Source organism: Oncorhynchus clarkii, chromosome 5, assembly GCF_045791955.1.
Source record: "Oncorhynchus clarkii lewisi isolate Uvic-CL-2024 chromosome 5, UVic_Ocla_1.0, whole genome shotgun sequence".
NCBI classification, from domain to species: Eukaryota; Metazoa; Chordata; class Actinopteri; order Salmoniformes; family Salmonidae; genus Oncorhynchus; species Oncorhynchus clarkii.
In genome coordinates this window covers 64,929,226-64,957,202 of record NC_092151.1, presented here as the reverse complement: position 1 = coordinate 64,957,202, position 27,977 = coordinate 64,929,226, and the positions used below count along the sequence as shown (strand labels likewise).

Sequence of the window (27,977 nt, the reverse complement as noted above, 5' to 3'; positions counted from 1 at the left end):
TTCTATGGGAAGGGACTATGGGCTTCTATGGGAAGGGATTATGGGCTTCTATGGGAAGGGACTATGGGCTTCTATGGGAAGGGATTATGGACTTCTATGGGAAGGGACTATGGGCTTCTATGGGAAGGGACTATGGGCTTCTATGGGAAGGGACTATGGGAAGGGATTATGGGCTTCTATGGGAAGGGACTATGGGAGGCAGGAGGAAACATAGCAACAGCTGCACATACACCCTCTGACCCCCTATAGCGTTTCTCCACCCACCCACACTGCTGTGGGGGATTTCATTCCTGCTCAAGTAGCTCCTAGCTCTCTGCTCATCATGAATAATAGTAGCCAGAAGAGATTCCAAGCACATAGCAAAGGTGAATGAGTGTGAGCGCGTACAAGTGAGTGTGTGTGCGTGAGTGTGAGGACCCTGCAGTCCCAGTGTTTCCCCAGGGCAGGCCTGGTTGTGGGTTCATATTATTCTGCTGAGAGGAGAGAGGGCTTTATCTTTGCTGGCACAGAGGAGCGACCTGGTGTTCGACAGGGGAACACACGAAAAGCTCTCTCTCTCACACACACACACACACACACACACACACACACACACACACACACACACACACACACACACACACACACACACACACACACACACACACACACACACACACACACACACACACACACACACACACACACACACACACACACTTAATTAACTCAGCGCTTGAAGTCGTTTGGCAGCATGGCTCAGGGCTGAAAGTGAGACGCTGCAGCCAGCTACCAAGTACCCACTCTGTTCTACGCAACACAGACCCAAGGTGATAGAGAAGAGGAGACGTGGCAGTGATGGAATCAGTAAGACAGAGGGATCACACAGGGCTGCTGGCTTCACACAGGGCTGCTGAGGAGAGACTGATGAGTGGCTAGAATAGATGACATTCAGCTACCTTGATCAGGATTCAACCTGACCTTTACAGAAATCACACCTCTACTCGGAGGTAAACAAAGACTACAACAGTGTTGTGCATTGGGATTCCTCTGGTTAATTAATATCCAAAAGAACTGAGGCTGAAGCGGATCATGGTGGGCTGCTGTGGAAGTTGCTGTGGTGGAACCATCTGGTACACGCTGAGTCACTGAGAGTCACAGAGGGTCAGAGCGAGAGAGAGAAGCATTCTCCACAGCCGAGAGCCTCAACAGATGTGGGTGGACTGATAAGGAATATGATTAAAAAAGCACATAAAAAAAATAAAAAAAAAATATTTTTGGGTAAAGTAATGGAAAGCACCCAGGAATACCTTGTGGGTTAAAGGATACACTTGACTGGACACAATAATAGGCTAGCCAGCTTAGCATATGTCCAGTAGGCCTAACGTTTGTTCCTTTCGGTGTCTTTACAGCTCAGTATTAGTGAGTTTATACAGTAATGCGCCGTGTTACCTCCTCCCTGGACTGGGCTGGGCTTCTGCCGGTTCCTCTGCTGATTGTGAGAGAATGGCAGACAGGCTAGTGGTGGTTTAGTCTAGGACCATAGCCAGGGCTGCGCTAGGCTATCACCAGCATACAGCAGTGGAGAAGAAGCCATATCAGCACAGAGCCCAGGCTCTAGTCTAGATGACCTGCCATGAAAAACTAGGGCTTAAAAAAAGAAGAAATTTCCAGTCCCCCCCACGAACTGTCCCTTCCTCTTGTTTTGCCAGTAAATAACTGGCATCTCTCCACCCATATTCAGCCTCCCTCTCTTTTCACTGTGATGGAGGTCATTAGAGTGGGGCTACTGGCAGATTCTTCTCTCTGGATTGACAGTTCAGCAGAGGCTCCTGCATGCTCCTTATATCCCCACACCACTCTCTTTCAGCTCGTCTCTGTTAGGGCATGAGGCTGGGAGGGAATTGACTTACTCCCACAGCCATCTTCATTGACAAATGGCAACCCCAGAGATCTACCTCCTCCATCTTGGAGAAGAGAGAAAATGGGTAAAAGTAATGACACGTCGAAGAATCGATTGAAGATGGTCTGCTAGGGTCTTAACGGTCCCATGTGTCACTGGCAGCAGAGGAAGTCAAGAAGAACCGAAAGAAATGGTGGGTAGTTGGAGGATGAAACAAGAGAAAAGTAAGAGAACAGAGGGGCCTAAGGCTTTGACAGAGAACAAACTGCGACGAGGTGAATGAGAAATGGAAGAGAACTGAAGAGAGAGCAACCACCAATCAACACACTCTCCCACACTAAATAACAGAGATACCGCAGTAGAGCTCTAAAATGCATGTGATGATAGCAGTGACCTTTAGATAAATCCTCTCTCTGAGGTCTAACACATCTATAACGTGTCTCGCCAAACTTTCGTAACTGTAGGTGTTTTCCAAGGACAGCAACAGGGAGAGTAGCTCCTGTAGCTAGTCTGTCACACTGTCCTTCATCAAACCTGATGTGGCAGGTAGCGGAACAGAGGTAATTCCGTCAGACCCATTTTGCAGTGCCCACTACCCATAAAAAAATCTATGTACAGTGTGTGCAAATCTAGAATAGTAGGGAGGTAAGTCAATAAATAGGCCATGGATGCAAAATAATTACAATTTAGCATTAACACCGGAATGACAGATGTGCAGATGATGATGTGCAAGTAGAGATACTGGGGTGCAAAAGAGCAGGAGGGTAAGTAACAATATGGGGATAAGGTAGCTGGGTGTGCTATTTACAGATTGGCTGTGTACAGGTACAGTGATTGTTAAGCTGCTCTGAAAGCTGATGCTTAAAATTAGAGAGGGAGATATAAGACTGATTTTTGCAATTTGTTCCAGTCATTGGCAGCAGAGAACTGGAAGGAAAGGCGGCCAAAGGAAGTGTTGGCTTTGGGGATGACCAGTGAAATACACCTGCTGGAGCGTGTGCTACGGGTGGGTGTTGCTATGGTGATCAGGGAGCTAAGATAAGGCAGGGCTTTACCTAGCAAAGATTTATTGATGACTTGGAGCCAGTGGGTTTGGCGACGAATATGTAGTGAGGGCCAGCGAACGAGAGCATACAGGTCGCAGTGGTGGGTAGTATATGGGGCTTTGGTGACAAAACGGATGGCACTGTGATAGACTACATCCAGTTTGCTGAGTAGAGTGTTGGAGGCTCTTTTGTAAATGACATCGCCGAAGTCAAGGATCGGTAGGATAGTCAGTTTTACGAGTGTATGTTTGGCAGCATGAGTGAAGGAGGCTTTGTTGTGAAATAGGAAGCCAATTGTAGATTTAATTTTGGATTGGAGATGCTTCATGTGAGTCTGGAAGGAGAGTTTACAGTCTAACAAGACACCTAGGTATTTGTAGGTGTCCACATATTCTAAGTCAGAACTGTCCAGAGTAGTGATGCTAGTCGGGTGGGAGGGTACAGGCAGCAATTGGTTGAAGAGCATGCATTTAGTTTTACAAGCATTTAAAAGCAGTTGAAGGCCTCGGAAGGAGTGTTGTATGGCATTGAAGCTCATTTGGAGGTTTGTTAGCACAGTGTCCAAAGAAAGGCCGGACGTATACAGAATGGTGTCATCTGCGTAGAGGTGGATCAGAGAATCACAAGCAGCAAGTGCGACATCATTGATATATACAGAGAAAAGAGTTGGCCCAAGAATTTAACCCTGTGGTACCCCCATAGAGATAGCCAGAGGTCCGGACAACAGGCCCTCCGATTTGACACACTGAACTCCATCTGAGAAGCAGTTGGTGAGCCAGGCAAGGCAGTCATTTGAGAAGCCAAGGCTATTGAGTCTGCCGATAAGAATGCGGTGTTTGACAGAGTCAAAAGCCTTGACCAGGTCAATGAAGACGGCTGCACAGTATTGTCTGTTATCGATGGCGGTTATGATATCGTTTTGGACCTTGAGCATGGCTGAGGTGCACCCATGACCAGCTCGGAAACCAGATTCCATAGTGGGATTCAAAATGGTCGTTGATCTGCTTGTTAACTTAGCTTTCGAAGATTTTAGAAAAGGCAGGGCAGGATGAATATAGGTCTGTAACAGTTTTGGTCTAGAGTGTCTCCCCTTTGAAGAGGGGGATGACCGTGGCAGTTTTGCCATCTTTGGGGATCTCAGACGATACGAAAAAGAGTCTAGTAATAGGGGTTGCAACAATTTTGGGGGATCATTTTAGAAAGAGAGGTTCCAGATTGTCTAGCCCAGCTGATTTGTAGGGATCCAGATTTTTCTGCTCTTTCAGAACATCAGCTGCCTGTATTTGGGTGAAGAAGAAGCCGTGGGGGGGGGGGGGGGGACTTGGGAAAGTTACTGCAGGGGGTGCTGAGATGTTGGCCGGGGTGGGGGTAGCCAGATGGAAAGCATGGCCAGCCGTAGAAAAATGCTTATTGAAATGATCAATTATCATTGTTTTATCGGTGGTGACAATGTTTCCTACCATCAGTACAGTAGGCAGCTGGGAGGAGGTGCTCTTATTCTCCATGGACTTTACAGTGTCCCAAAACTTTTTGGAATTAGTGCTACAGGATGCAAATTTCTGTTTGAAAAAGCTAGCGTTAGCTTTCCTAACTGACTGAGTGTATTGGTTCCTGACTTCCCTGAAAAGTTGCATATCGCGGGGGCTATTCAATGCTAATGCAGAATGCCACAGGATGTTTTTGTGCTGGTCAAGGGCAGGCAAGTCTGGGGTGAACCAAGGGCTATATCTGTTAGTTCTACATTTTTTGAACGGGGCATGCTTATTTAAGATGGAGAGGAAAGCACTTTTAAAGACCAACCAGGCATCCTCTACTGACGGGATGAGGTCAATATCCTTTCAGGATACCCGGGCCAGGTCGATTAGAAAGGCCTGATCGTTGAAGTGTTTTAGGGAGCGTTTGACCGCGGACCCATTACGCACGCAGGCAAGGATCACTGAGATCCTGGTTGATGACAGCAGAGGTGTATTTAGAGGGCAAGTTGGTCAGAATGATATCTAAGAGGGTGCCCATGGTTACGGATTTAGGGTTGAACCTGGTAGGTTCCTTGATCATTTGTGTGAGATTGAGGGCATCTAGCTTAGATTGTAGGACGACCGGAGTGTTAAGCATGTCCCAGTTTAGGTTACCTAATAGTACGAACTTTGAAGATCGATGGGGACAATCAATTCACAGGGCACAGGTGGGGGTCTATAACAAGTGGCAACGGTGAGAGACTTGGTTCCGGAAAGGTGGATTTTTAAAAGTAGAAGCTCGAATTGTTTTGGCACTGACCTGGATAGTATGACAGAGCTCTGCAGGCTCTCTGCAGTAGATTGCAACTCCGTCTTCTTGGCAGTTCTATCTTGTCGGAAAATGTTATAGTTAGGGATGGAAATTTCAGGATTTTTTGTGGCCTTCCTAAGCTAGGCTTCAGACACGGCTAGGACATCCGGGTTGGTGGAGTGTACTAAAGCAGTGAATAAAACAAACTTAGGGAGGAGGCTTCTAATGTCAACATGCATGAAACCAAGGCTTTTACGGTTACAGAAGTCAACAAATGAGAGCGCCTGGGGAAAGGGAGTGGAGCTAGGTGCTGCAGGGCCTGGATTAACTTCTACATCACCAGAGGAACAGAGGAGGAGTAGGATAAGGGTACGGCTAAAGGCTATTAGAACTGGCCGTCTAGAGCGTTCGGAACAAAGAGTAAAAGGAGCAGATTTCTGGGCACGGAAGAATAGATTCAAAGCATAATGTACAGACAAGGGTATGTTACGATGTAGCCTACATGCAATCATTGATTGCCCTATTCACTAGCTTGATGTAATGTGGTGTTGCTGCATCAATTCTGACATCATTACTAGAACACCATCAAGCTGTACACACATGAACAAACCTCTACTTGTGTAAAATGCACTCTCCCTCCTCTACCCAGACAGCAGCAGAATCATCAGGCAGAACCAAAGTATGCTCTCCTCCCTGCCCTTCCATTGGAGCTGAATGTGTTGTTGTCCCTGTAGCATATTGTAGGGTCCAGGACAGTCTAAGACACTGAGCCAGCCTGCCAGGCATCACTTCCAGCACAGACAGACCCGCCACTGAGCAGAGCATGACATCATGGTGAGTACTGGCAGTCCATTCAGAATGAATGGATGTCTGTGTACAAGGCATCAAGGGCGTAACAAAACATTTTAAAAATATATTAAAAAAACACACAAATCAATACATTTGCATAGTCCAGCTGCTAATTGAGACCTGAAAAAAACACAAATATGTAGATCCAAATGTCTACACAAGAAGGCTCTCTCTCTCAGCTCCTTCACAGTGTTTTATTTTGGGTTACTATGTGCTTTTGGGCGACCGAGATTAGAAACATAATTGATAACACGAGGTGCTGAACAACATCAGAGCTCTCCTCCTTTTCTACTGCAACACAAACAGCAACATCCATATTATATGGAATTACGCTAAATAGATTTGACATCACAGTAGTCAGCCACCATGTCAACAACATGCGATGCATTTCGACACGATTTGGTAATCCTAATATTGAGCTCCCCTTAGTTATCACTGGTCCACTTAGCACAGCTTGAAGTGGACCAGTAACCCAGAATAGAGTGAGGTCTGTTCCTGCAGCCAGCAGCCATCCCCATGGTGGATACTTGTGGCCAGTGAGCTCCATCTGCTAGAGACCCTATGCTTAGCAGCATGGCCAGCGGCTGCACAGGCCCTGCCTCCTGCCTCCCGGCTCTGCCCTGCTTGGCAAGATCAAAGGGAGGCCACAGCCAGCGGCTCCGTAGCCTACATTACAGGCAGGGGATCTCCATAATTAATTAATACAGCATACAGTATCACAATACTGTGTGGGTGAGCTGAGAAGGGAGCGAGAGGGAGCCAGCTAGATCATGAGGACAGAAAATCCTCAAAGGGATACTTCGGGAATTTTGGCAATGAGGCCCTTTATCTATTTCCCCAGAGTCAGATGAACTCTGACTCTGGGGAAGTACATAAAGGGCCTCCTTGCCAAAATTCCGAAGTATCCCTTTCAGGATCAATTGAGAGGCTTCTTTTCCCCAGTGACATAAAATGTGTGATTTGAGTGCTCTGATTGCAGAGCGGAGTAGGCCCCCCGATATTGATGTGGTATTTTCCTTGCAGGCTGAGGCGGACGGCTTTGCAGGAAGGCTATGATAAGAATTTGAGCTAATCAACAGCACAACACAGAGAGACACACAGTCATTTCAAATCTAAATGCAAAGTAGGGCTCTTCCTCCCCCTGGCATTGCCTTTCTGCTTTCCCTCCTTGCTGCTCCCAGAACAGAGACACAACTGAAGCCTGCCGCAATGATAGCCCAGTCCAACACCATCCATCACCTAGCCTCGCCTCAGCCCCTAAAAGGCTGCGATGCGTCTCTGTTCGGTTCTGGGAGGAGAGCTAGCAGGGACCTGATGATGGCAGCGGGTAGAGAGAGTGGCTGCTGAGGTGCCAGCCTGGACCCAGATCAACAGGCTGATGGGGGTCAAAGCAAAGCCTCCTCTGTTCAGCTCAGTGTTATCTCCAGCATTAAGGGCCTACCTGCTGCTGCCTGAGAGACCTGCTGGGGCCAGCAGCAGCAAGCAGCACTCAACTCACCTCTCCAGAGAAGCTGGATGGTTATGTCTTCAGATGCAGAGGTTATCAGACTAAAGGGATGTTTTACTGGCTTCAATAGGTCCGGTTTCTAATCAGGTACATCAACCCACCCATATTTCCCACCATGATTATCAAGTGAATTTCTGCCTCTGGTCAAACTAAAGCTGATAGAAATCTCCAAAAAGCTAACTAAGACAGAAAGGTAGATCGAGTTTTCAGAGTGCAACTCATAAATAAACATTTCTTTGCTGATTTTGTATGTTTGCCCACTGACAAGGAAATGATCAGTCTATAATTTTAAATTGTAGGTTTATTTGAACAGTGACTACTCACTGTAACTACTGTAACTACTCAAGAAGTCAACTGGCAAGAGGCCATGAAGTTAATACATATGTCTTCATATAATTGAAACCTCTCCACTTTACATCTCTTCATTCCCAGTCCCACCCATATGGAGCGATTTCAGTGCCAATAGAAATTGTATTTGAATTATTTTGTATTAGAATTTCATATTTTAAATGTATAATGCACAAATTGAATCATTGAATTTGTAAATTGAACTTGAATTTCATGATTTTGAATTTAATTGAATATTGAATTCACTTTAAAATTCAGTTTAAATTCAATTCAATATTCAAATTCAACATTTATATAGGCCTATTCAGTTTCAATACGGTATATATTGCATTCATTGTCTGTGTATCAAGTTCACAAACTATCATTTCAAGCTTGTCAAAGTTTCATATATTCAACTTCTCAGGTGGATTCAGATTCATGTTTCAAATTCAGATTCAAAACCAGAGACAACAAACATGCTGATACTTTGCCAGCCAGGAAAGGGAGAGGGGAATAGATAGCATCAAATGCTGGTTGTGGTAAACAGAAACTTACGAAGGTTTCTGAAGCCAATGTGGCATATTTAATTTATTTTCTTACAATGAATTTGGCTCTAGCATTTGAACCGTTTTGGCTATAAGTTATTATGACCCCATTCCTGAAAGCTAAGACTCCGGAGCCTTCTGTTCCCCTCTATGATGTTTACAGGCGACATTAGAAGGCAGCGTCACAAAAAAACTAAATTTGACCCACATAAGAATATAGTTTAAATGCCTGTCATACCCCTTCTAATGATACCCTTCCACTCCCTATTTAATTTTGCTCTTGTGACTGACTGGGTTCGTACCAGGTCTCTTGCACGTCACAAGACTCTGTTAGCCCACTTAGCTAAAGCCTATAGGGAGAAGTTCAGGAAGTTCATGTAAAGGACAACCCGCTGCTTGCTTAACAAGTAAAGCTTCCCCCTGATTCAGCTCATACCAAGACTCGAACTCAAGACCTCTGCCTCGTAAACACGCATGACCACCATCCTTAAGCATTCTAATCCACAACCCTACTGAAAAAAATCCTTTGTCAATTGCACAAGGAGCGACACTTCAGGCCGATGAGTGAGTTTCACAGATCCCCATGTGTTACATTCCCCCCCTTAACTTTTTATGGCTGCAGGGGCAGTATTGAGTAGCTTGGATGAAAGGTGCCCATATCAAACGGCCTGCTCCTCAGTCATAGTTGCTAATATTTGCATATTATTAGTATTGGATAGGAAACACTCTGAAGTTTCTAAAACTGTTTGAATTATGTCTGTGAGTATAACAGAACTCATATAGCAGGCAAAAACCTGAGAAATTCCACTTCCTGTAGAGGATTGATTCAGTACATTGTTTGACATGTTTCTACTGACTGTTATGGAACTTTTGGACATTTCTAGGACTGCATTCTGATAAAGTTCATCAAAGGTAAGGAAACATTTATCATGTATTTTCTGGTTTCTGTTGACTCCAACATGGAGGCTAATTTGGCTACTGTTCTGAGCGCCATCTCAGATTATTGCATGGGTTGCTTTTTCCGTAAACTGCTTTTGAAATCTGACACAGCGGTTGCATTAACGACAGGTATATCTATAATTCCATGTGTATAACTTGTATTATCATCTACATTTATGATGAGTATTTCTGTTGAAACGATGTGGCTATGCAAAATCACTTGATGTTTTTGAAACTAGTGAATCTAACGCGCCAATGTAAACTCCGATTTTTTTATATAAATATGAACTTTATCAAACAAAACATGCATGTATTGTGTAACATGAAGTCCTATGAGTGTCATCTGATGAAGATAATTCAAGGTTAGTGATTCATTTTATCTTTATTTATGCTTTTTGTGAATGCTATATTTTGCTGGAAAATGGCTGTGCTTATAGTGGTTTGGTGGAGACCTAACATAATCGTTTGTAGTGCTTTAGCTGAAAAGCCTATTTGAAATCGGACACTTTGGTGGGATTAACAACGAGAATAGCTTTAAAATGATATAAGACACATGTATGTTGTAGGAATTGTAATTATGAGATTTCTTTGGTTTGAATTTGGCGCCCTCTATTTTCACTGGTAGTTGTCATATCGATCCCGATATCGGGATTGCAGCCATAACAGGTTAACTTACTCCACAGCGACCCCAGTGGTTGAACCAGCTCAACTGTAGATCTGAGTCCAGTGGCACCATTGTAAAGGACGTCATGCCTGAAATACGAGACGCTCTGTTCCATTTTTAGTCCATTTTTAGCCCAACTAGTCTAACAAGTTTGTTTTGTGTGCAAAACTATCATTATCTGGCAAATAATGGGAGCCTCAAGGAAACAATGGGCCAGTGTGGAGGCCTGGAGGAAAAGAACGGGTCGTTGTTGAGGCCTGGAGGAAAATAATGGGTCGTTGTGGAGGCCTGGAGAAAAAGAACGGGTCGTTGTGGAGGCCTGGAGGAAAAGAACGGGTCGTTGTGTAGGCCTGGAGGAAAATAATGGGTCGGTGTGTAGGCCTAGAGGAAAATAATGGGTCGGTGTGTAGGCCTGGAGGAAAATAACGGGTCGGTGTGTAGGCCTGGAGGAAAAGAACGGGTCGGTGTGTAGGCCTGGAGGAAAAGAACGGGTCGGTGTGTAGTCCAGGAGGAAAAGAACGGGTAGGTGTGTAGTCCTGTAGGAAAAGAATGGGTCGGTGTGTTAGAAATGCCAGGGCTAAGGGCCTCCTGAGTGGCGCAGAGGTCTAAGGCACTGCATCGCAGATCCGGGTTAGATCCCCTGAGGTGGCACACAATTGACCCAGTGTCGTCCGGATTAGGGGAGAGTTTGGCCCGGCTGGAATGTCCTTGTCTCATCGCGCTCTAGCAACTCCTTGTGGCAGCCAGGTGCATGCACGGTGACTTCGGTACACCAGCTGTACAGTGTTTCCTCCAATACATTGGTATGGCTGGCTTCCAGGTTAAGCGAGCATTGTGTCAAGAAGCAGTGCGGCTTGGTCATGTTTCGGAGGACGCACTTTGCTGGACCTTCGCCTCTCCAGAGTCCGTACGGGAGTTGCAGCGATGGGACAAGACTGTAACTACCATTTGGATATCACAAAAAGGGGTAAAAAATAAATAAATACATGCCAGGGCTGATTTTTGGTCCCACTCCGACGGCTGGTTTGAAGTCTCTGGCATGGGTAGTCATTATAAGATTATTGGTTCTGTGACTTGGATGGGTCTCTTCATGGAGGAGGTCAAAGGGGGGTGAAGTGTAACACAGGTGGTTCCGTGACCACACTCGTGTGATGAGTAACTTGTCTGAGACATGAAAAGTTGCATTGTCTGGTGCACAGGAGACCTGGGTTACAACCCCATCAGTTAAACTAACACGTCTTCATCTCTCAGCCAAGGTTGCTCATCACATAGCCTCACGAGCGACCTGATCCCACGAGCTTACATGAATTGTTCGCTACACATAGTAATCAGTCTGGTAATTACGAGGCTAACACAGTGGGCTAAAACAGTGGACTAATTCAGTCTTGTGACATGCAGGAGACATGCAATATTCATTCAATTCCGTTTCAAATCATGAAATACAAGTTCAATTTATGAATTCAATGATTCAATTTGTGCATTAAAAATTCCCAAATATTACATTCAAATCCAATATCCTAATACAAATTATAAAATTCAAATACAATTTTTGTTGCCACTGAAATCGCTCCATACACCCACACCGGTATGACTCACTACTCTCTCACACAGCAAATTGCAAATCTGGATACAGAAACACAACATTAAATGAGCTTTCATTAACCTCTCCTATAGTATTTTCATATAGCCTGGTTGGTTTCGAACCAACTATTGAATAGGAGCTTATGGCATTACAACTTTTACTTTGAGATGGTTAGAACACAATTGGAGAACAAGTGTCAATGTGGAATTTTACTTCCATTATCATCATTATGTTCAAAATGTTACATAGGGTATTCCATACAACGTTAAATAGAAAACCTGGCCATTTCAGGGACAGTTTGACCTTTTATAAACATATTTGACCTTATTTAAACATCATGGTCATTCGATAAGTCTTTCTAAGGTCATTGATGTCATTGCTGTTGACATCTTGGACTATCCCAGGAGGATATGATTCTACCAAGATGAATACATGCGATTGTATACTCATTGTATAAAAAAGTGTTGTTGTTTTTTTAAACCCTGACAAACACCAGTCAGAAGTGACTTTTATCCAAGTGGCTCATGATCAAAATAAACATTTTCAAAACATTCGATTTGAAGAGTCATGAGAGTCTAATTACGTTACAGTATCTTCATAATGATACATTATGCATCCAATCAATTGTTATTGTTTTTTACTCTCAAAAGGTATTAGCTGGCAGCTTTGCAAACTGAGTACAGTTTTTCTAAAGTAATTAGCAATTAAGGTGACTACTTAACAAAAATAACAAGTAAAGCATAATCTATATTTCTGATAATGTAATAATATAACATTCACCAAAATCCAGTTAGTTAGAGATGTTGGCAGCAAGCTCAACTCAAAAACGTTATTCGTTGTCTGCTAACGTTACTGAATTCTACATTGTCTCTTGTCATGCTGCTGAAGTCGGCATTATGCACTTCCTCGTGCTAGTTATAAACCAAGCTATTTTTCAGGACGTAGCCTAAATAATGGTTCATTACCTGTATGTATTTTCTGGAAAACCTTTATAGTACATTTTCCATCCTGAGTCATTCACCTGTCCAGCACCGGCCGTACGGTGAAGCCTGCCCAAAGAGATTTGATAGTAGGCACTAGGGCAGTGGCACAAATTCTCTGGGCAGATTTCAGTGTGCGCGCAAATTCCCGCCCATCTCTATCTCTATTGGTTGACATACTTTTCAATCAAGCCTAGGGGGAAGAATGTGCTGTAGGCATAGCAACCATTTGGAGGCAGGTCTTCTAGAATTTCTATGCGCCAATTGGATTACATTATTTTATTTTAACGATAACGCCCACCTGTTAGTTTGAGGCTGTATTTGCCAATGTGGGCTTCAATCAATAAGACTGACGTATTTGAAAGCCAGATTAAAGATGGCATCCTTAATTGAAACAATAACAAAGCAGTTACCCTGCCTGTGTTTTAGTAAATAGTTTTGGTAAAGAGCTGAGGGTTGGGCCTGGAGAAATGCAACCACTCTCCAATTCAAAGTGAAAGCTATGTGTGCAAGGACTGACCATCCATGATATCACAATTATAGTTTTAATCGTGTTTCGAGGCTATATACCCTTGCCCCCCTTCCCCAATACTTGTGTAAATATTGTAATATAAATTGTGTATTACACTTGAGCTAAAAGGTTTCTTCTATTCTGCCATTTACTTTATGTTCGTATTCTTATTTTTTTTTACTATTTGTTGTAGTTGTTGCATTGAAAGAGAAGGAACCTTAAGGTAAGGATTTAGTTGGATGATGTATACCATGTATATTCTGTACATGAGACTTAATAAAACTTGAAACTATACAGTGTTTGTTTACATGCACTTTGTTGACAAATATTGGAGCATAATACGCTCATATTTTGGGTTCTGATGGAGTACAAGAGTTGAACTAATTTCATGTGGCATTTATAAGTTATATTCTTCAAGAACAAATTGGTATATATCATTAATTTATACATCAAAACATTTATGTAGAAACTAGAGATTCTATCTTTAAAGGGGGTTTAGTCATATATTAACAACATTTCCTCATAGATAACATGTGTAACGTGATCAGTCTGATAATTCAAGATGATAAAACAAAATGTAAAACACAAACTTTTTATTTTCCCCCTTCCTTCCCTTTGACATACTGTACTTTCCTCATAAATAAAACGACATAGTAATAGATTTAACATCCAAAGGTGGTCTTCTTAATCATTACCGTTCTTAACCCAAAGAATATTGAGTCATGTAACAAAAACACACGTAGGGACGAAGGGGAGACTGCTTGTATTCAGTATGAAGATTGTCCATGGACTGCATAGGAGCCACTGACCTACTGGACATTTGGGTAACAAAAGACCAAAGGGGGCATTATTTACACACTTTCTACAGGTGTAAACACAGGGCAAAACACAGCATCATGGTTTCATGTCACGCCAATGATAAAGCAGTCATCTGTTGCTGTGCCGATGGCTGTGGTGGTGTGGTCATTGTTCTGCAGGGACAGGGAAGAGGCGTGGGGGGGGGGTGAGTCAGTGTTGGTGATGGTGAGGCTCAAGATCTAGTCAGGGTGGCTTTTACGGTGGTGAGCGGTCAGGTTGTAACTCTTCTCAAAGCGCCGGCCGCAGACCTCACAGGGGAACTGGTAACTGCTCTCAGCGTCGTGCTTCTTCATGTGCCAGTTGAGTGAGGCCTTCTGGCGGCAGGTGAAGCCACATACCTCACACCTGGTAGAGAGGGAGAGGGATGAACACTCAAAAGGATCACTACAGATGTACAGAAATAGTGTCATATAGCATATACAGGAACCATAGTAGAAGTCCTAACAATGGTGTTACTACTCTACACTGTGTGACAAACACTATGACAGAGAATACTCACTGTATCGGTTTCTCTCCGGTGTGGATGCGGCGGTGGATGAGAAGGTGGCTGTTGGTGCGGAAAGCCCGGGCACAGAACTCACAGATGAAGTCCCTCTGGTCTCAATACACAAAAGCCAGAGAGAGTAATTACATACAGTACCAGGTTCAGAGCATCTGTGGTTGCTCTGTACTGTATATGAAAATGTTAGGGACCTGAGTTCTTCCTGACTCTGCGACTGAAGAAACACAGGGCCCTACAAATAGCTACTCAGACAATCATTATTTCAGCATAATGAGCAGAAGCAAAGGATGATAATAAAGAATCCTAAAAGTGAAATGTTGAGCCTCACTGCTGTGCAGCTTCTCATGCTCTTTCAGGTGCTTCTTGAAGTTGAAGGACTTTCCACAGGGAGTGTGAGAGCAGGTGAACGTCCTCTGGTGGAAGTGCTGGTACTTCATATGATGCTGAATTAAGTGTGAGATGAGATAGATTGGAGTTTTGTGTATTTTACCTTAATCAGTAAGTGGTCATCTTCAGCTATACTGCTGAACTCACATTGAGGTACTGCCGAGAGGAGAAGATCTTCCCACAGCCATCAAACTCACAAGGCAAGATTGCCTTCGGTGTTGTTTTTCTGGGAACATTAAATTGGGATGACAATAAACAGATGGAAATATACAAGTGAGAAATACATAAATGAGTAATAAACAGTATTCTACATAACTTTTAATTGACAATGCACAAACCTTTTCTTTTTGCTGACAATCTGAGAAACATTGTCGGCTGGCTCCGGTCTATAAAATCCAAACCAAATTAAAGAAAATGTATTACATTTATTGCTTTCATGATTTTCATCTCAATAATATTTTACTTGAAAATACATTTCATGGTTTTAATCATATAATCCAATCTGGCAAATTAAGGAAGTGTGGAAAAATACCATCAAAAGCCACCTTCTCCTTGTCCCCAACTTAATGTATCTCTCTCTGGCTGTGTTTCCACAGGAAGCCCTATTCTGATCTTTTTTCCTCTAATTACCCTTTTGACCAACCACAAAGATATTTTCAAATCTGATCAGAACTGATCAGCCTGTGTAAACGCAACCTCTGACTGAACTGCTGTACTCTGTGTCCCCCTTCAGGTTCTCGTGTACTACAGTTATATCACTATGAAGTTCAACAAAGTGCTCATACATTTTTCCAACATGTTCATTCACATGTATTTCCTTCTTAGATGATTAAACTGTGCAATTAAAACCTGCCGGGTGAAGGGACATCCTTCTCTCCAGTGATGTTGTCTGGGTTGTGCTCCTTATCATCGTCATGATCATTACATTCCATAGGTAGCCGCCTATGAAAACTTAGATCACCATGAGGTTGAGTTGATTATGATTTGAACAACAAATACATCCAAGGAGTTGTGCATGAAGCAAACTATTCAACTTTACCAATCCTCCAATGACTGCAAGGACTCTGCTGGCATTGTGTCACTTCCTGCCACTGACCCTTCCTGTGCATTCTCACTTCCTGGATGTGACCAAACAACATAGTGATGTTGAGTCAACACTGGCATTTCAGAACTAATCAGGAAATTTGAATTAATATTTCTTAATGAACCTCTTGAGTTGCTCTCTCCAGAGTTTAGGGTTGTCAGGTCCATCGTCTCCTCTCCTGGCTGCTGTGCCTCCTCTTGGGTCACCACAGACCTTGCTCCACCACGAGCCCTAGCCCTCCTCACAGTAAGACGACCCCTCCCTGTGACACTCTCCTTCTTGGGCTCCTTTGCTCCTATCCTCCCTTTGGACATAGTTGGACCTGCAGGGGTAATATCCCCCTCCACAATCTCTTCTTCCCTCTCTCCTGCCCCCCTCTTTTCATCACAGTCACTCTGACTAGGTTGCCATGAAAGCAGATGCCCTCCCTCACAGACATAGTGCAGACACAGTTCTGCCTCTAACACATCCGGGGGTTCTCTCATTTCCTTCCCCAGTGCACATGGGGAGAGGCCATCCTCTGGAGAACTACAGTCCTTCACACCTGTCTGAGGTGGTAAGTGCTTTGGGCCTGTTCTCTGCTTCACTGCCTCTCCCTTTGACTGGCTTCCCTCTGTGTCAGCTGCTTGCTTCTCTCTGGCAGTGTCAGATTGGAGGGTTGGTGGGAAGGGGCACTGTTGCCCGTGGGTGTGGACCAATAGGACGAGGTGATGCAGAGATTCTCTTGATGTCACCAAGGCAGTCGTATCTCCTTTCATATTGTCTAGTGGACCAAGACCAAACACACTTTTACATCATCATTCAAAAAACACAGGCTTTGTTCATACATATTCACATTAATGAAACTGTAAACTGTATGTTATGGGAACTGGTCTTTACCTGAGCATTTGGCACACACTTTAGAAAAATAGCTGAAGAGAAGAGAGTGAAAAGAAATTTAACAAAATTAATAATAGCCAACATCATATTACTCCAATGTTATAGATGTGTAATAAAGATGAGCCGTGAAGATTGTGTGCTGTTTGTTACCAGTGCCACCACCAGTCCAGTCTGGTCTGAGGCCTTACCTCTGCAGTAGGTAGTTGGCGAGCTCGGAGTGCAGAGAGAATCCCAGGTGGTTCTTCAGCTGACCCCAGCTCTGCAGGCATGACCCCAGACGCACACGAGACTTACTCCGCCGAGCGTCCAGCTCCCTGCGCCTCTGCTGTCTGATGGTGTCTGGAGTAGACTCCGACACCATTGTCAAAGGGTCATTCATCTGCTCCATCACCCTTGGCATAAACAACAAGAAAGAGGGTAGTTTTACAAAATATCTCAATGTTAACTTCACACTGGCCATTGTAATCATTGAAATACCATAAAATGCCTTTGAGTGTCAAAATATGACAGCTGAAATTATTTCCCCCATCCTTTGACACCTAATAAAACAGAAGAGCTGTTCAGAATGAGAGGGTAAACTGAAATGTGTGAAACGCTCACGACTACATTCATGTGAAAATGTATTTTTGAAGATGTGTATGTGTTGTTTTATTTTACATTTACTTATTCTAAAAGAGAGGTCCACCTCACCTCGTTATGTTTAGTTGACTCAGTCTTGTCAATTCTAAGGGGTCCCACCCGCCATGATTCAGTTGCCCTTTTAAGATCTAAGACGCAACCCCTGGTAGTAGATTCCAATCGACTACTGTCTGTACGATTGTGGAGTGATGTTGCCGCTAAAATACTAATAATACTGGTAAACTATAAGAAATCACACTGCCTTTCATTCATCACTCTACTCAAAGCTCTATCAATAACTACAATTGAATAGGGAGAAATATAAACAGGAACAGAGGAAGTGGGAGGTGGCAAATTTTCTTCCCATGAACCACCACGGCAAATGTGTTACATTATAAGCAGAAAGGAAAGGTCGAAGCGAGAAGGATAAGTGGGTCAAAATCGGTAGCAGGTGGCGATTTTTTTTGTTTTTTTCGCTCACTAAGGGAGGGGGTTTTGTATGGAGGTCAATGAGAGAATGTCGAATGTAGTTAACAAAACATTTAAATTATTATTTTCTACGTGTGATTTAATTGATGATCGAATAGAATTTTCGTAATGACTAGGTTATTACCAGTGTATTGATATAAGTAGGACACGTGATATCCCGGAAACTTTGAGAAAAAAACATTTATATCGGAGTTGTGCCTGGTCGTCAATAGTTACCAAAGTCATAAACCTAGCCTATTTCTACAATTTCTCTTCTTAACATGTGATTTGAAACCTAACCCTAACCACACTGCTAACCCTACGCCTAACCTTAAATGAAGACCAAAAAGCACATTTTATGATCGCAAATTTGGACTTGTGGTATCTGGTGGAAAACGTTGTGCCCGTTGGTCACTCGCGTATCTGCCCTCTCATTGGCTAGAATGGTCCCACCTGATCTTGCTTTCCCCAGACTGCCTTACATTTTTCAAGCAAATGGGCTCGTTTGAGTGGTAAGGTGAAAGCAACCGACTGTAGACGAAAGTCGAGGAGGGAAGTTGGGGGAGGTGTATCTGCGACAGCCAAAAGTCGGACACTGATGTAGTTTCCAACTCCAATATCACACACACATAAATTGAACATGTATGTGTATACATTGTACAATCAATTGGTGAGAGAGCCTCAAATATCACATTCATACATGTTTACATTTCCACTGTATACACGATTTGCGTGAATTGCGGCAAAGTTGGTTTCTATTTCAGTCATGTCTTTGGTCACGACTTTGGTCGTGTGGGTCAAACAAAAACACCCTCAATTAGTGGTTGACAATAGAGTCTCCCACAATGCAGGCGATGGCTGCAGCATGACGTTGATGAAGAGCAACTGCAGAAACTTGCAGTCGACTGCAGTCAAAACTTCATTACTTTTGATGACATGGTTTTTGTAAAGTTCATGCAGTCGGCATGTAGGCGCAAGTCGGACCATTTTAATCTTCATAATGCAACACACTTTGAAAGGTGGTGACCAACGATGGTCACAGACCTGACAAAACTGATCCACTCGACTGTGGCCATTTATTTTCATTGTTAGAGCAGCCATTAGTATTTATTTTATTTAACCTTTGTTTAACTAGGCAAGTCAGTTAGGAACAAATTGTTATTTACAATGATGGCCTTCTCTGGCCAAAACCTAACCCAGACAACGCTGGGCCAATTGTGCGCTGCCCTATGGGTATCTGGTCAATATAATGGATAATCTGTGTTATAACTGTTCCCTCATTTCAGAAATGATACATTTGTTTCTTGTGTATTGAAACATTGTAATCTCATAATGTAACATTGTCGTAGGCTACAGTTTATTTTAATATTCTGTGAAACACACATTGCTAGATTAATACACCTAATTTTCTCTACGTGCAGTGTACTACTATGGCTGACCATGTAAAACAACACATTTCACTGCATCTGTTCTGTGTATGTGAAAAATAAAACATTTCATTTTTGGGGAGAGAACTCAGGGTCTCAACTTAATGTTGTGAGTTAAATAGTAGATTACGGCCAGTCTTGTGGCCAGTTATCGAAACTTGTTAACATGCTTGCTTTGAGGCAAGCAACACTGAAGTATGCACGAGAGCACCAGCTGTTTTGGATGACTGTGTGATAACGCTGTCGGTAGCTGATGTGAGCAAGACCTTTAAACAGGTCAACATTCACAAAGCCGCGGGGCCAGATGGATTACCAGGACATGTACTCAAAGCATGCATGGACAAACTAGCAAGTGTCTTCACTGACATTTTCAACATCTCCCTGACCGAGTCTGTAATACCTACATGCTTCAAGCAGACCACCATAGTCCCTGTGCCCAAGGAAGTGAAGGTAACCTGCCTAAATGATTACCGCCCCATAGTACTCACGTCAGTAGCCATGAAGTGCTTTGAAATGCTGGTCATGGCTCACATCAACAGCATCCTCCTGGATACCCTAGACCCACTCCAATTCGCATTCCGCTCCAACAGATCCACAGATGGCGCATTCTTAATTGCACTCCACACTGCCCTTTCCCACCTGGACAAAAGGAACACCTATGTGAGAATGCTGTTCATTGACTACAGCTCAGCGTTCAACACCATAGTGCTCACAAAGCTTATCACTAAGCTAAGGACCCTGGGACTAAACACCTTCCTCTGCAACTGGATCCTGGACTTCCTGACGGGCCGCCCCCAGGTGGTAAGAGTAGGCAACAACATGTCTGCTACGCTGATCCTCAGCACTGGGGCCCCTCGGGGGTGTGTACTTAGTCCCCTCCTGTACTCCCTGTTCACCCACGACTGGTGGCCAAACACGACTCCAACACCATCATTAACGTTGCTGACGACACAATAGTGGTAGGCCTGATCACCGCTAACAATGAGACAGCCTATAGGAAGGAGGTCAGAGAACTGTCAGTGTGGTGCCAGGGCAACGACCTCTCCCTCAATGGGAGCAAGACAAAGGAGCTGATCGTGGACTACAGGAAAAGGCGGGCCAAACAGGCCCCTATTAACATCGACTTGGCTGTAGTGGAGCTGGTCGAGAGTTTCAAGTTCCTTGGTGTCCACATCACCCACGATCTATCATGGTCCAAACACACCAAGACAGTTGTGAAGAGGGCATGACAAAACCTTTTCCCCCTCAGGATACAAAAAAGATTTGGCATGAGTCCCCAGATCCTCAAAAGGTTCTACAGCTGCACCATCGAGAGCATCCTGACCAGTTGCATCACCGCCTGGTATGGCAACTGCTCGGCATCTGACCGTAAGGCACTTCAGAGGGTAGTCCGTACGGCCCAGTACATCACTGGGGCCGAGCTTCCTGCAATCTAGGACCATTATAATAGGTAAAATTGTCAGAGACTCCAGTCGCCCAAGTCATAGACTGTTTTCTCTGCTACCGCACGGCAAGCATACCGGAGCGCCAAGTCTAGGACCAAAAGGCTCCTTAACAGCTTCTACCCCCAAGCCAGTAGACTGCTGTACAATTAATCAAATGGCCACTGGACTATTACATTGACCCTCCCAATCCTCCATTTGTTTTGAACACTGCTGCTACTCGCTGTTTTTATTATCTATGCATTGTCACTTCACCCCTACCTACATGTACAAATTACCTCTAACCTGTACCCCCGCACACTGACTCGGTACCGGTACTCCCGCACACTGACTTGATACCTGTACCCCCGCACACTGACTCGGTACCGGTACCCCGCACACTGACTCGGTACCGGTACCCCCTGTATATAAACTCGTTATTGTTATGTTATTGTGTTACTTTTTATAATTTTTTACTTTAGTTTATTTGTTAAATATTTTCTTAACTCTTCATGAACTGCACTGTTGGTTAATAAGGGCTTGTAAGTAAGCATTTCACGGTAAGGTCTCCACTTGTTGTATATAGCGCATGTGACAAATAAAGTTTGCTTTGATTTGAATTGAATTACCTGCTGGGATGTGGGTACGCAGACCTCGAGCAACCGATGAAGAGTTCAGATTTTTTGTGGCCCCCACCCAAATCAAAGTTGCCCATCCCTGATATAAATGGATATGAAACGCATTATGACGTCATAATAATGTAATGATGCTCACAAAATTAACTAATTTTGTCATCACACAATTACACTGTAATAATGTCATTATATTGAGATGTGATGATGTCAACAATTTATGGCATTAGGTAATCAATATGCAATAATCTATGTTGTCATAAATATGTCTACTGAAAACCTTCCCATTATGTTATCATATTGAACTATTATGAAGTGGAACAATCTATTCACCTATGTTACACCATTATTAAGCACAACTATCTTAAAGTTAAATAAACTTTGACTCTTTCCCTGTTCAATTTTCAGATAAGGGGGACTGCTCTCTCACCTTTCATATTGATAGTTGACTATTTAACCCATATATCATCAGCATTTAGAAGATAGTGGTTGATAAAACGTGTATGTACATACAACCTGAGCTTTGTATAACTTCTCACCAGGTCATGAATTGACCTTTAACATGTTTTATTATGAACATGAGTAGAAATGAGTAGAAACATGAGAAACATGAGTAGAAATATCTTAGAAGGTATCCAGTGTCTTCAGGGAGGTAGCAGTGCACTCAGAGAAATTCAAGTAAACAAAACAAACAGACAAAAGGAAATGACAGTTTGACCTGATTAAAGGGATAATTCAAGATTTTGGCAATTTGGCCCTTTATCTATTTCCCCAGAATCAAATGAACTCGTGTATACCATTGCCAAAATACAGAAGTATCCCTTTAAGGATCAAGTGAGATGTTTCTTTTCACCCGGTGAAATAAAATGTGTGATTAGAGTGCTCCATAGATACTTATAGACTTCCTGTCATTGCTTTAATGCTAGTTAGCAACTTCCTTCAAACTGCACGCAGAGATATAAAAATCATATCCACAAGTTCATCTGATTTTGACATCATCCTTTTAGGATGTGAGCCAATTAACTGTCAGTAAACCAACACACACACACAGACACACACTCACACACACCCTGGAACACGTAGGCTCATTCACAGAGTGCACAAGTATATTTTCCAAGCATGGATGACCTGGGTGAGTATTTTTTCCTCTGCTTCTGTTGTGATGATTAAATATAAAACAAAATGCAATAGATTAAACTACAAGGGAATACACATTGATGGGTTTGAGCATAAATAAGTTTAAAAAAGGAAGTTGCTCAGGAGGTGTACATGAACATGTTTTATGGTGTGTGGTGAATTAATGCTTGCCATTGGTCACGCTGAACATGTCATGTGTTCTATCATACCCATTTAAATTGTGTTTTTGTTGATATGATTGTCAATGTAAATTCACAGTGAACACAGAAGGTTATCTCTGTTGAGAGACAGATGGATTCCTGACATTGTTGACGGAAGTCACTACCAACCAAATTGTGAGAAAGACAGTGGATAGCGATTATTATTAATATAAGTGTTTGTTTTTAATAGAAGAGTTTGTTTTCACTTCGATTTTTTTTTCATGGATTTGTGCTCCACCAGTGCAGTCATGATTTACTTATGAAGAACTTATGATAAAATGTCTTAAAATAAACACAATTACTTAATAGTTCCCTTTCATACAGATTATGTGTGAGTTAAGAGCAACGCTGTTAGTCATAGAGGATTGCATCAGTTTCAAAAGTGTCCCTTTTAGTGTGAAGATATTGTCTGTAACTATTGCATCTCTTCCACCACTTCCTCAGGAAGCAGCACTGTAAATAGCAACCACAGCAGATCAATGGGTGCACCTTGCAGTCTGCAAGAGGTGACCGTAATGAGGCACTGCAGCTTATCTCAGAGGAATTCTGTTAGAAATGTATTTTCTGAATTATAGTACCTACCATATCATATATATGTGTGTGTGTTTGTTACAGACCTTTTCCTAGAGGAGTTGGCTTTCAACTTAACTGGTCCAGAGTCGTCTCAGAAGAAAGAAAGAGATACAGCCAACACATATGGACAGGTAATGATAAAATCACCTCTAGCAGTTGTTGTTTAGTCTTTGGTCCAGTTACTTCAACTGGATGTATTTTTTTTCCATATGTGTTAAGTGGCATTTCCTGCAGGTCCCAAAGGTGTGTTCTGTTGGTCTCCATCCAAGGAAAGGAAAGGAGCCAGATAGCACCAATGTATACAGGTCAGCCACTGGTATGTCAGCCCATAGATAGCCATATGTAATGACACTGGGTGAGACCATACAGATAGAGCTAAGACTCAGATTCATAATTACCACAGATTTAAGTAATTGTCCAGTGTCCACTGTATACCAGTGCTCATTTGTGGTTTTCTCTGTGTGTTTGTCAGTGAGTTACCAGCTCCAATGGAGGCTGGTCTGCTGAGCCCTCGCTCTGCTTCCAGAGAGCTGGATTCCATAATGGATGAATTGCTGCTTGACCTGGAGATGGGGGTGAGGAAACATCTATCAGTGAATAAATACACTGTTGTTCAGAGCATGAACAGAGGACGACTGTCTTTCAGTGAAGTTGACCTAATCTGACAGCAGAGGGCAGTGTAAGCAAGCTAAACAAATATCAGAAGCTTTAGTACTACTAGTGCCACCAACATTAATTTCATTTTCATTTTTCATTCATGTATATGAATGGATGCAAGTCTGTTTTGTGGACACATTGACTTTTCTCATCTTTAGCTGCCAGACCCTTCTCCCTCAACCCCACCACCGCTTGTCCAGAAGTCAGTCAAGAAGAAACAGATTGGAGAAAAGAAAGAAATGGATGACACACAAGTGAAAGATGAGAGCACAAACAGCCCAAAGACTTCTGATCTGGAGCGCAAGGCCTCAACACACGGAAAAACAGACACCATAGATGACCTTCTGGGAGGCCTGAGCTCTGATATGGAGAAGATGGGTGTACACACCACGGCCAAGGGTCACTGTGCTTCTTGTGGAAAGGTCATTGTGGGAAAGGTAAACAGCTTGAGCTGCCAAAAAATTTACAAAATCCTGCTTTCTAAATAGCAGTATAGGCGAAGATGATCAATCGCCAGTACCATTGCCAGTATGTGAAACAACCCACTGGGCACAAACTGGTTGAATCAACGTTGTTTCCACTTCGTTTCATTGAAATTATATTGAACCAATGTGGAATAGACGTTGATGTCCATGCCAAGTGGGAATATACTATCACTTTTTCTTTCTATCATTCTGCAGATGATCACAGCCCTGGGCCAGGTGTGGCACCCAGAACACTTTGTTTGTGTGGTGTGTACGGCTGAGCTGGGCACCATTGGCTTCTTTGAGAGGGAGGGGAAGGCCTACTGTGAGAAAGACTACCAGCATCTATTTTCACCCCGCTGTAGTTACTGCAAGGGCCTCATTCTGAAGGTACAACACCTTCTCTTTGGATTGGACAGTATCACCATTATCTAACACTGCACAAAGCCAACTCACCATCTCTCTAGATCCGTTAAGTTGTTGTTGGGTTTACCTCATCGCATGCTGGGCTCTTTGACCTCACTCTCAGAACATCCTGACAGCGATGGACTGCACCTGGCACCCTGAGCACTTCTTCTGTTCCCACTGTGGGGAGTGCTTTGGGCCTGAAGGTGAGGGAGCACACATCTATCTGCCTGACAGATGGCACCACAACTACTACTGTTCCCTATAGGGTAACATAAGTTATAGACCACAGTGTGACAGAGAACACTCTCCTCTCTTTGCGTATGTGTCCTTTGATGTGCCATAGGTTTTCTGGAGAAGGACGGGAAGCCGTACTGCCACAGAGACTTTTACCATCTCTTTGCTCCAAAGTGCTCTGGCTGCGGAGAGCCTGTGAAAGAGAACTTCCTGACTGCAGCCAACGGCACCTGGCATCCCAACTGCTTCGTCTGCTCAGTGAGTCTCTCACCACAGATCACATGGCTTCGGCTTAGAAACTACTGCCATTACTCAAACAATACGCTTTGAACAGCCAACAGCCACAATACATCATTGTCCTGACATTACCCATTTACCATAATCGTCCTCAATCTCCAAAAAAAGAGTAGGCCTAATCTATACCAACTAGATAGAAGATGTTTTCTCTCTCTCTTTCTAATTCTCTCTATCCCTTTCTAACCAGGACTGTCTGAAGTCCTTCACCGATGGTTGTTTCCTGGAGCTGGATGGTCGTCCCCTGTGCTCTCTGCACTTCCACTCCCGCCAGGGTACACTGTGTGGGGGCTGTGGAGAGCCCATCTCTGGGTGCTGCATCTCGGCTATGGAGCGCAAGTTCCACCCTGAGCACTTTGTGTGTGCTTTCTGTCTGAGGAAACTCAGTCAGGGAGTATTCAAGGAGCAGGCAGGGAAACCCTACTGCTCAGCCTGCCACACCAAACTGTTTGTGTGAGACTTGTACTGTAATAATACCTGGTTAATACAAGGTAATCAATTAACCTGAAAAAAGTCCTACTTACAAAGTATGTTGAAAATCCCACACAAATAATCTAGGCAATATCTGCATAGAAATCTAAAAATAAACGATGAATTTAATCTCTTTGTGTTCCTCGCTGTTTTGCATGTGGATACACACTGTGTACAACACATTAGGAACACTTTCCATGAAATAGAAGGACCAGATGAATCCAGGTGAAAGTGATGATCCCTTATTATTGCCACTTCAATCAGTGTAGATGAAGGGGAGGAGACAGGCCCCTAGAGTCAATTGACTCACATATAACATAACATAATTCAAAAATCCCCATCAAAATCCAGTTTAAACTAGAGATATCTTTTACATTGGATGCGTCTCAATCCACCACATACGCAAATGTGGCACTTCCGCATCTGCTGTGAAAGATGGCTGAGCTAGAGCGGTGTTTGTCTGGAATGAATAGGTGTATCTAACCTTTTGACTGGTACAGTATATATATATATAAATATATATTTCCTGAGCTTTCTTACATAGGACAACCCCCCCCCCCCCCCCATGGCTTAGACTTTTATTAGAGAAGGATTCTCAAGCCTTGAGTTAATTGAGACATGGGTTGTGTATATGTGCCATTCAAAGGGTGGATGAACTTAAGTGCCTTTGAATGTGGTATGATAGAAGGTGCCAGGTGTCTGTGTGTCAAGAGCTGCAACGCTGCTGAGATTTTCATTCTCAACAGTTTCCCATGTGTATCAAGAATGGTCCACCACCCAAAGGACATTCCGCCAACTCAACACTTTTGTGGGAAGCATTGGAGTCAACATGGGCCAGCATCCCTGTGGAACGCTTTCGACACCTTGTTGAATCCATGCCCCAACGAATTGGAATGTTCTTAAGGGCAAAAGGGGGTGCAACTCAAAATTAGGAAGGTGTTCCTAATGTTTGGTACATTCAGTGTATAACCATGTATTTGTGACAATGAACAGAAGTGTGGGAACAGAGTGAGATAAATGGTTTAGAATAAGCTTACCAAGAAAAATAGTTATCTGAATACCTCATCGACATCTAGTAACATAACAAACAACCGAATAGAGTACATCATAAAAATACAATTTCTAATGTCTGAAACATGACATTAAATGATACATTTGTGAACTTTGGATCACTTTATCATGTTTGAATTAATTTATTATGATCACAAAACATTTAAAGATGGAGAAAGAATAACAGCAATCAACCGAATCCAGTTGAGTTTTTCCTGGAGGAAGAAAAACCCCATGGGTTTCATAAAGATATCCTCAGGGCCACGGGTTGGCAGACGGGTGATCCATGCTGGCAGAGCTGTGGCTGCTTTTCCGACTGTAGTTTATCAAGAGACTTCTCTATGACTCTGACAGATTAAATTGGCATATTCTCTCTGGTAACAAGTTACATATCTAGCCCTGGACTGAACACTTATCCTGGCATATGGCAGGTTTAGAAGAATTCTCCACACTGACCCTTCTACTGCAGTCCATGAGAGATTGATGAAGGTGATGAAACCAATAGCGAAGGTTCCAGGAGAAGCTTTAACAACAGTGAGCACCCGCATAGTACTTCTTAACTTAAGCTCCACAGCAAGGGTGCAATATGATGTAATATTGAGGCCCTACAAAGTAGGGACTTCTCTGCTGAAGTATAGGACTACTGGCTGTGTGCAGGCAGTGTGTGAGTGGACATTGAGGAGGGGATAAATCATGTTGTCATCAGCACATTAGATTACAAGTCTGATGGTCTACAACCCTGGATTAATGTGGGCTGCTGTCACAACATACTACTGTGCCTGGCCAAGCCCTCTGCTCTGTTTGCTACTGTAGCTCTCTCTCACATGAGTGCTAAGCTTTGCTTAACACACCATTTCCTGTATAAAAGCTTTTCATAGCTGTAAACTTATTGGTCAGCTTAAATTTAGATTTCAGTGAAAAACCTCTGACATACACGCTGGCACTAATCCTGGCTGTAATTCAAGATGGCGCCGATAGAGATGGTAGCTTCTAGTCCTTAGGAAACTGTGCAGTATTTAGTTTTTTAATGTATTATTTCTTACATTGTTAGCCCAGAAAACCTTAACTGTTATTACAATTAACCGGGAAGAACTATTGGATATCAGAGAGACGTCA

The 27,977-nt window shown here is 43.2% G+C and overlaps 3 protein-coding genes across 3 annotated transcripts in view; 1 reads left to right on the top strand and 2 right to left on the bottom strand.

The window, feature by feature from the left end:
- LOC139409240 (F-BAR domain only protein 1-like) overlaps nt 1-12,742 on the bottom strand; it is a 43,223-nt gene extending 30,481 nt beyond the window's left edge. Inside the window, exon 1 of the mRNA XM_071154115.1 lies at nt 12,572-12,742. The gene's annotated coding sequence lies outside the window, so the exon portion shown is untranslated. The remainder of the gene's footprint in view (nt 1-12,571) is intronic.
- A 933-nt stretch (nt 12,743-13,675) lies between these two features.
- Nucleotides 13,676-17,758, bottom strand: LOC139410170 (zinc finger protein 692-like). Its single transcript, XM_071155621.1, has 11 exons — nt 17,498-17,758; nt 16,996-17,199; nt 16,808-16,839; nt 16,053-16,691; nt 15,884-15,962; nt 15,694-15,795; nt 15,183-15,230; nt 14,992-15,070; nt 14,786-14,900; nt 14,455-14,554; nt 13,676-14,300 (listed from the first exon to the last, which is right to left on the bottom strand). The coding sequence occupies exons 2-11, from the start codon at nt 17,193-17,195 to the stop codon at nt 14,135-14,137; spliced, it is 1,560 nt and encodes a 519-aa protein (XP_071011722.1). The 5' UTR covers nt 17,196-17,199; nt 17,498-17,758; the 3' UTR covers nt 13,676-14,134.
- Nucleotides 17,759-22,496: 4,738 nt separating this feature from the next.
- On the top strand, nt 22,497-25,857 carry LOC139409739 (leupaxin-like). Its single transcript, XM_071155127.1, has 9 exons — nt 22,497-22,505; nt 23,286-23,414; nt 23,518-23,588; nt 23,756-23,858; nt 24,099-24,377; nt 24,621-24,794; nt 24,934-25,015; nt 25,156-25,304; nt 25,531-25,857. The coding sequence occupies exons 1-9, from the start codon at nt 22,497-22,499 to the stop codon at nt 25,795-25,797; spliced, it is 1,263 nt and encodes a 420-aa protein (XP_071011228.1). The 3' UTR covers nt 25,798-25,857.
- The last annotated feature ends 2,120 nt before the right edge of the window (nt 25,858-27,977 follow it).